At 44.8% G+C, this 9,540-nt stretch overlaps 1 protein-coding gene across 5 annotated transcripts in view; it reads left to right on the top strand.

The window, feature by feature from the left end:
* The first annotated feature begins 5,070 nt into the window (after positions 1 to 5,070).
* The window catches only part of PDE7A (phosphodiesterase 7A), a 122,422-nt gene continuing 117,952 nt past the window's right edge, over positions 5,071 to 9,540 (top strand). The window contains exon 1 of one of the 5 annotated variants that reach the window (XM_058528791.1): positions 5,071 to 5,290. In XM_058528791.1, coding sequence (XP_058384774.1) covers positions 5,207 to 5,290 — 84 coding nt within the window. In that variant the 5' untranslated portion in view covers positions 5,071 to 5,206. Of the gene's footprint in view, positions 5,291 to 5,457; positions 6,140 to 9,540 lie in introns of those variants that run through there. The other 4 variants (XM_058528792.1, XM_058528787.1, XM_058528790.1 and 1 more) reach the window with 4 other exon arrangements.

The following is a 9,540-nucleotide window of genomic DNA, read 5'->3' as shown; positions in this document are numbered from 1 at the left end:
TTATAAGGTACCTAGAGTAGTCACATTCACAGAGATGACAGTAAAATAGTGATTACCAGGGGCTGGATGGAGGAGGAAATGGTGAGTTATTGTTTAATGGTGCAGAGATTCATTTTGGGATGATGAAAAGTTCTGGAGATGGATTGTGGTGATGGTTGCACAATGTGAATGTAGTTAATGCCACTGACTTCTACACTTAAAAATGGTTAAAATGGTAAATTTAATATTATGTATATTTTACCACAATAAAAAAAAATTAAAGGCTGGGTGGAGCTCAGAACAAGAGAAGTCTGTGTAAGGAACCCATATTGTGTAAGGAACCATACTTACCATACTGTGTAAGGAACCATAAGGAAGCCATACATGCTTCTCTGTCACTTGGGTCATATGACGCAGCAGATATGGTGCTAAGGTGTCTGTGATAGGTGAGGGATACTATATGAAGCCTTTGGTAATCCTCTATAATTGCGTCTACGCAGGCTTTTGCCATTTGGGTGCAAAGCTATGTCATCTTCTCTATATAACTATTATTTCCCTTTTGAGAAATTGTTCTGACTTACTACTGGGCCCTAGTAGAAACTGAATGCTTGACCATGAGCTATCAAATTACCTTGTGACCCAAGCACCCCATAAGATACTAAGATGTATTCTGATACAGCAAACCATAAAGTTGGTTGTGCTCAGCAGCACTCCATTATTAAATGGAAATGGTATACATGAGACCAGGTTCAAGCAGTCTTTCAAGGCATAAGCAAATTGTCTGAACAAGTGGCCCAGACGCCCATCACTGTTACTTCTACTACATCACCTCCTCCCTCTCAGCTTTCATCTAAGCCTTCATGGGGAGCCCCCTATGTCCTCTTGAGTGACAGAAGAAAAATATTCAGGACTGACTCACAGATAGTTCTATATTTTATGGTGCAGAAAGTGGATACCTACAGCATTATGGCCACTCTTCGGGGTGGTCCTGAAGGTGGTGAGGGGAAACTTCACCTTGGAGCAGTATACCTGGTTGTTCATTTTGTCTGAAAAGAGACATTGCTAGACGTATGGATCATACTGATTCGTGGGCAGTGTCTCACCGTTTGACTGGATAGTCTGGAACTTGGAAGGAACATGATTAGAAAATTGGTGACAAGGAGGTCTGGAGAAGGCATATGTGGGGATAGATTGAATGGTCAGAGAGCGTGAAGATATTTGTGTCTCATGTGATTCCAAAGAGGAATCTCATTAGAGGATGATCATAATAATCAGGGGGATGAAATGATACATTCTGCGTGTGTCAGTCAGCCTTTCCCCCATCTATCCTCGCCCTGCCCAATAGACTCATGAACAGAGTGGCCATGGTGGCAGGATAGAGGTTAGATGTGGACTCAGCAGCATGGATTTCCACTCAACAGGGCCAGTCTGGCCACAGCTTTTGCTAAGTGCATAACTTACCAACAGCAGACTCCAAGACTAAGCTTCCATTTCCTGGAGGTACCCACCAGCCATCAGGTACATTGCATTGGGCTACTTCCATTAGGGAAGGAGCAGCCCTTTTATCTCACTGAATAGATACTTATTCTGGAAATGAATTTCCTTCTCTGCTTGCAATGCTTCTATCAAAACCACCACGTACTTACAAAATGCTTTAGTCACCATCATGCTATTCCACACAGCATTACTTTTAACCAAGAAATTCAATTTACAGCAAATAAAGGCAGCAATGGGTTCACGCTCATAGTATTCACTGGTCTTATTATGTTGCCTATTACCTTGAAGTAGTTGTCCTGATAGGATGATCGAATGGCCTTTTGCTTTTTTTGTGACAAAAATTTACCATTTTAACCATTTAAAAGTGTAAAATTCAGTGGCATTAAGTACATTCACAATGTTGTGCAACCATCATCACTATCTAGTTTCAGAACTTTTTCATCACCCCAAAAGGAAATCACATATTCATTAAGCAGTCACTCTCCATTCCTCCCTCTCCCCAGTCCCTGGCAACCACTAATTGGCTTTGGGTCTCTATGGTTTGCCTATTCTGGATATTTCATATAAATGGAATCATACAATATATAGCCTTTTGTATCTAGCTTCTTTCACTTAGCATATTTTCAAGGTTTATCCATGTGCAGCATTGGAATGGCCTTTTGAAAACTCAGTAGTCGCTCCATCTGGGCGGCAACACCTTGTGTGGCTAGGATAATATTCTCCAGTTTTTGGCATATGTTCTAAATCTAAATATATATCCGTGGTCCAGGAATCAAGGCATGGGGCTGGGAGTGGATCCTCTCACTTTTACGTCTAGTGAATCACATGCAAAATTTTGCTTCCCAATCCTGCAACTTTGGGATCTCCTGGTCCAGAAGTCTTAGTTCCCAAAGAAGAGTGCTTCCACCAGGGTACACAGCAAGAGTCCAACTAAACCAGAAGTTGAGATTGCCACTTGGCCATTTTGGGGTCCTCATGCTACTTAACCAACATGCAAAGAAGGGGGTTACTCTACTACCTGGAGTGATTGATCCTGACTGTTAAGCAGATTTTGAGTTGTTACTCCACAATGGAAGAAGGGAGGAAAATGTCTGAAATGCAGGAGATTCTTTGGGGGTGCCTCTTAGTACTTAGTACTCCCATGCTCTGTGATATGAGTTAACAGAAAACTACAACAACTCAATAGAAGTAGAACCTCTAATGGCCCAGATCCTTCAGGAATGAAAGTTTGGGTGGCCCCACAAAGCAAGGAACCATTATCAGCTGAAACGCTTGCTGAAGGCAAAGGGGATACGAAATAGGTAAGGGAAGAGAAGGTAGTTATAAACAGTAATTATGATCATATTGCCAGTTGCGGATACAAGGATTGTAATAGTTATGAGCGTTTTTCCCTCATTTTGATATGAATACATTTGTGTATATATTAACCAATTATTTTCTTTTTCCCCTCTCCCATTCCTCTCAGATGTGTTAATAGCAGGTAACCTTATATTTTAGTATGTAAGTTACAGGATAGCGAAGGTATACTGTGACTCATCAGGAAGAGCAATGAACATCACTCAAAGACTCTTTTGGGGAGGGAGGGAGCTGTTTTGGGTTGTATGAGAGAGAGTTGCATCATAGGGGCAGAAGCATGATTTTGCTATGGTCTTTATTTGAAAATTAAATACAATTAAAAAAAGTCTGTATGGATGTCAAGTTGACAAGAGTTGGACTGGGGTGGTTTTGTACTAACTTAGCTAACCTGGAACTACATTTCCCAGAATTCTCCTCCTTTTATGGTTTTGGTTTTGGTCGGCCACAATAGAAATTTGCAAAAGATTTAAGAAGTGGACGTGAAGCACCAGCCATTACACTTGGAAGGTCCATGCAAAGTCCCAGGCATCACTGCGATTTTGCACATGATGTGCTGACTCACCTCCTCTGTAAGCGGCAGCAGCAGGGTCCGAAGCTCCTCCAGCTTCTTTGCATTCTGGACGAGGCACACGTGCAGCAAATCTCTTTCTCTCTCTCTCCCTCTCTCTCTCTATCCTATTGGTTCTGTTTTTCTGGAGAACCCTAACTAATACACTCCCCAATCTAGTAAGGAACACTGAAAACTGTTGAAGTTCTGGTGTTGAGATACCACGTGGTGTGGTGGAAATGCATGTCTCTGAGTTGGGTGGCACAAATGACTTTTGGTCTTGGAAACTGATTCCTCATCTGTAGAACTGGGATCGTATTTTTACTTACATGGGTACCGTGCAGGGTTAAACTATGTATGTAGACCACCTTCCATAGCTCACAGACGATGCATAGTAAATATTAGCTCCCTCTTTGCTGAAGGGAGATGTATTGTTGAGTTAGTGCCTTGAGTCTTATTCCATGATTTAAGTGAACTGAGACTCTTAGATGTTATTAAATGTGATACAGTTATTTGGCATATACTGGCTGGGTGGTTAGACGTACAAAGAATTCAAACATTATTTGAAGTTAGTTTTGCCACTTATCTGTGTAAGATCTAGGGCAAGTTATGTTTCCCTGAGTCTAGTTTCAATTTAGATACTATTACCTCGTAGGGTTTTTGTCACAGGTAAATAGGAGAAAGTGCTCAGCTTTATCTCATGCATACAGTAGACGCTCAATACATCTACTAGATGCTCAACACATCTACTAGATGTTGTGGGAGTAATTAGGGTTTCAAAGATGAGTTGGGTCAGTTGTTGCACTAAAGGGGAGCTTACCACTTAGTGAAGACAAAATCCATGAAACCACAGTGGAAGTCACGTTTCTTTTAATAGTCGAGAGCAGACAAGTAGAAAAACACCCGCAGAGGAGGTAGAAAGTTTTAAGTGATATAAAAGACACAGACGCCATGGAAAGATGATAAAAGGTCTTGCAGACTTTCCTTGATTTATGGGATCGGGAACATTTGATACCTGATCTCATCAGTATGGCTATGCAGAACTTTCAAAGACCTGCCACCTTGCCAGTGGCTAGTCATAGAAAATGAGTGAAAGGGTGGGTGCCCTGAGAGCAGAGCCAAATCAACAATTTTGCCAGTAGGGGAGGTTTGTTCAGGCTGACGTCCCAGAGGCAGGAATGCATTTGAAACAAAGGGTTGCAGCTGAAAAGCTTTGACAGTTTTGAGGATAATGTGACAAAATGAACCTGCATATTACAGATCCAGCTTACAAACCAGGTCAAGAGCTCTTTACTTTCTCCTGCTTTCTGAAAATCAAAGCCAACAAACAAAAAAACTTTTGGTAAAAGGGCACGCGGTCTCCTTGTTTCCTTTGTCTTTTCATTATCATCCGTTCTGTCTAATTTTTTCCAGGACATACTCTCACTTCTTCTTTCTCAGGCTCGGTGTTTTCCCTCCACCTCCTGCACCCCCTCCTCACTCCCGCATTCTCGGCTCCCCTCTTCCCCTCCCGGCCCGGGACAGCCCCGGGGCTCGCACCTGCCCGAGGAGCGCCGGAGCCCGGCCCCGCCAAGGGACTGGCAGTGACGTAGCGGGGAGGACGGTGCCCGCGCGGCCCGCTGACGTCACTGCCACAGCGGTCCCGAGCGAAGCCCAAGAACGGGAATTCAAGGAGGGAGACCCGGCGGTGACCCCGCGGTCAGGGCTGAGCGCCGCGAGCGCGCCGCGCGCTTTGGGTTTCTGGGGTCGCAAGGCCGAAATCGCGCCTCTCGCGCAGACTGAGCCCATCCCACACCCTCAGCGCGCTCGAATTGAGCGATAAGAGGAATGTCCCCAAACGGTGGGGCCTCGTGCGCACGCGCCCTGGGTTGGGGCAGATGGGGGAGAGAGCTGAGGGGCCTGCGACGTGAGGTGGGTGGGGAGGAGAGCGGTGTGTGGCGGGAGGGGACGGTAACAGAACTCCTCCAGTGTGCGGCTCAGGAGACGGCGGCCCACCCCTCCGTCGCCAGCGCGTCTCCCGGGGCGCTGCGGCGGCGCGGGGCCTGCGGCGCGGCGTCGTGACGTCACGGTGGCGGCGGCCGTGGTTGGCGCACGGTCCGCGGCTGCAAAGTGTGAATTACGCCGGGCTCGCGCCGGCGGCGGAGTGAAGTCAGGCTCCGGGGGAGGGGAGGGGCAGCAAGGCGGCGGCGGCCCGAGCTGGTGGCTGGTCCCGAGCCCCGCGCGCCGTGAGTCTCGCCGCTGGCTCCAGCCGTCTTACTTGCACCGCTTGGCTGTGTCCTTGCTCCTCTCCTGCTCTGCTGACCCGCTCCTCCCGGCCGAAGAGCCCTGGGGCGGCGGGGCTCCCCCTCGACTTTGCCTGTGCCGCCCCCCTTTCACCCCGGAGCCGGGCGCGCGCCGGTTCTCGTAACTGTCGCCGCGGCCGCCGCAGCGCCTTCCCGCCGGCGGCCCGGGCGGAGGGTTGGGGTAGGGGAAGCGTGAGCGCGGCTTCCCGGCCCGGGGTCGGCGCCCGCCCGCCCTGCCCCCGCCTCGGCCCGGCGCCCCCGAGCCGCGGCCCCTTCCCAGCGCAGGGGCCGGCGGCCGCGGCAGGGCGGGCGCCGCGCGGGGGCAGGGCGGGCGTGTTCAATGGAAGTATGCTACCAGCTGCCGGTGCTGCCCCTGGACAGGCCGGTCCCCCAGCACGTCCTCAGCCGCCGAGGAGCCATCAGCTTCAGCTCCAGCTCCGCGCTCTTCGGCTGCCCCAATCCCCGGCAGCTCTCTCAGGTAATCGCCGCCGCCGCCAGGGGCCCGCACTTGGGGGCTTCTCTCTTTTGTTTCCCTCTTGCCACCCGGCTCACCTCCGCGACACCCCGTCCTCGCCGTTCACCCCAGCCCCAGCATTGCCCATTGTTTGGGCATTTCTAGGCTGGCGCCCCGATTCCAGAGTCTTTTCTTTTATCCTCGGGGCTGTACACCCTCAGTCCCCCGGCCTCCTCCGACCCCCACCGGGCAGGCTCTGGGAGCCCTTCAGACAATCCCCAGGCCCGCCCCCTCCGTGCTCAGCTTAAGCCTCAGGAATGACTTTGTTTCCTCCCTTTCTCGACGTCTCGGTCTGGAAGTTGGGCCTCTCTCCCTTAGTTGTGGCCCTGGGCACACCTGTCCCCCCCTTTCCCTGCGCCCCACCTGTGCCGGGTTCGCGCCTCGCCTCCCCCGGCTCCCGCGCGCCCCGCAGTGCTCGGATGGTCCTGCGCTTCTCCGAACAATAGGCCGGCTCCCTATTGCTGCTCTCCCCGACTCCTTCGATTCTGTGCTTGGACCCTAAGTGATATCAGAGAAACAGGTATCGAGAGTGCTTCCCTGAAGCTTCGGTTTCCAAAAAGTTGATAGCCAGGAATCAGTTTTGTTTTTAATTTGGTAAGAAGATTTTAGGAGAGAAGCTACTGATGAGTACTCACAGGAAGACTTTGTTTCGAATGGTCCAATACCAGTTGCTCCTGAGAATTTTGTTTTTTTCTATGGTGATGCTGTTGGCCCAACTCCCTAGTTCTGGTTGATTTTGAAGGCCAGATTTAAAATAGGCAAGAAGAATTTTGTTTACGTTTAAACTGAGTGCCTTCCATTTCTGCTGCCAGAATGTTACATGTTCGTGATCGCTTTGATTCAAATATATTTATTTTCCCTATTGGTTAATATTAGTATCTTTGATGGGAGTATATTTTTTTTCCTCCAATTATATTGTAAATACCTTGAGCCAAGTCTGTATTTTCTTTTTTTTTTTCTTATAGGTAGTGTAGATAGCACCTGGTAGAGATTTTGCTTATTAATATGTGTGTCCAGTAAATATTTGTCATTTGCTTCTTTACCTAAATTGTTTAAAACAAGAGCCTGTATTTGGGACAGGGTGGTATGCTAATGAGGGCAGAACCAACTTGTAAAAATTACTATAACGTTAAGTAACATTTTAAATAATACTGCATTGTTATTTTGAAAGTTAGGTCCATGTTATTTTGGAAGTTAGGTTAGCCTTTTTAGTACTGCTTAAAGTGTTTTCAGTTTCCAGAATTAGTGTTGAAGAGAAAAGCACCGCTGAAAAAGATTTTTAATGGTAGTAACTTTTTTCACTTCTAAATATTATTTTACTTTCTTAGATCAGCAGGCACATGACTTATACCCATTTCCAGGTTCAGTCTAAATAATAAAGGCAATCACTAATCATTTATAACATTATAAAATACAAATGAAGTTTCTTGTGCTCCCTGAGGAGAAAATGAATGAGAAGGGAGATTCCAGGGGAATTAAAACGAGTAAGGCTGATGCCGGGGGTTTTACCTGATATCTTAATTAATCCACAGAGGCCAATTTTAAGCCCCATTCCTTTTTGACTCATTTTCTAGCCTTAGGTGTAAATGGGTAATGGAATTTAAAAAATATGATTGTGGCAGATAAAGCAAATATTGTAGAGTCATACTGTATTTTACTGACTCTTAAAACTTTCAAAAAACTTCCATACCCCAAAGTCAGGTATATAGGAACTTCTGAAAATTTGGACATAAATTTTCCTGAATTAACACTTTTTAAGATCAACGTTGCTCAACATTGACATGATTAAAATGATGGCAAACTTAGCACAGTGCTGAAATGGGTATCATTTAATACTAAAGCGTATGTTGACAGTGATTTCTTTAGGACTAGTTGGGAATTTGTGATAGAAGAAAAAGAGGTAGAAAATCTTGGAATCTTATTTAGAGCTCTATAAAATAAATATTTGGTTAAATCAAAAGCTTTCTTTACCCTTGGATCTTTAGCTCCTAACTCTAAAGCTACAGAAATTATAAAAAGTTTTGTAGTTTCAGTTAAACGACTTTAAAGACAAAAAGTTTTTCTTTTTTTTTAGGCACAGTTTAGAAGTTATTTTTGTTAGTGTTTTTCTATTGTAAAATATGTTCAAAACTAGCAATCTTCAGTTCTTTATTTTCACCATAATTTTGGAGCCCAGCTCATAGTAGGTACTTAATAAATGTTTGTTGAATGAGTGAATAATGAAGTTATCTCTGACTGAGCATCAATTTTAAATATGAAGACTATCAGGACTTTCATCAAGGTATAGCAGTAACTCATTTATCCAAAACTTGGTTTGGAACTTGTAACTGCAGACTTTAACAGATTCGGGAAATAAGCAGAAGACTCTGAGCAATCAAAATAGATTTGGAGATCCTCTCAAAGCCTGTGTGTTTTAGGCAAAATTCTGATAAACTTGTCTTCTAAGTAGCAGCAAATTTGGAGGGGGGATGGGAGACTGCTAAAGTTAGGTTCACGCTGATGGCAGCAAAAGTTGACAGTGACGCACTGAAAGCCAGGGATCAGAAGACGAACTCTTCAAGCCAACAACCTTCAAAAAGGCGCCAGAGGGACGTATAGTTTAGGGGCTTGAGTGTTGTACGACACAATAATTATTAGTCAAAATAATGTTTAACAGAATCTGTTTTTAAAAGTTGAAAGATTTGTACTTTTTTTAAAAAAAAAGATCTCCATGCAAGCAGTTTATGTTGGTGCTTAAATGGACAAGCGTGAGTTATCTGGAAAATTCATTTATGTGGAACCAACTCTCCCAAGGATGCCAAGTAAATGAGGCGTTAACTTTTTGTTTTAAACCAGGTCATGTACTACTTTCTTAAATGGTTAATACCAGTTTTTTGAATTATTTGAAAAATAAGGATAATAAAAGAAACTTGTTTTTGCCATTTTGGGATATCCATTGTTGATAGCTGAGTTTCAAGATTTGTCTTGGAGAATGAAGTTCTTATTTGGAAAAAAATATTGTGAGAGCAGAAACTGGCTTGTTCACAGTAAGTGTGAAAGATGAGTTAGTGCACTGATGGCATGGTAAGGCACTGCACTTGGGATTATTTCAATCAGATTTTCTATGCACTGGAAACATCTTATTTGGGTTGGAAATTTGAGGTTAATTTTTAAAATTTATCATGAATCTATGATATGTATTAATACTGAACAAAATTTTGGGATCTAACATGTAAACATATGTACATATGTTTTTAATATCATAATAAGCTAAATTTGATTTCTAATTTAGCACCTGTATCTTTTTTTTTTTAATAGACCTTATTTTTTTTAAGAGCAGTTGTAAGTTCACAGCACAACTGAGTGGAAGGTACAGAGATTTCCCA

The sequence above is a fragment of the Diceros bicornis genome, chromosome 33, assembly GCF_020826845.1.
Source record: "Diceros bicornis minor isolate mBicDic1 chromosome 33, mDicBic1.mat.cur, whole genome shotgun sequence".
In the NCBI taxonomy this organism is placed as follows: domain Eukaryota; kingdom Metazoa; phylum Chordata; class Mammalia; order Perissodactyla; family Rhinocerotidae; genus Diceros; species Diceros bicornis.
The sequence above is the reverse complement of the archived record's forward strand: the minus strand, read 5'-3'. Positions and strand labels throughout refer to the sequence as shown.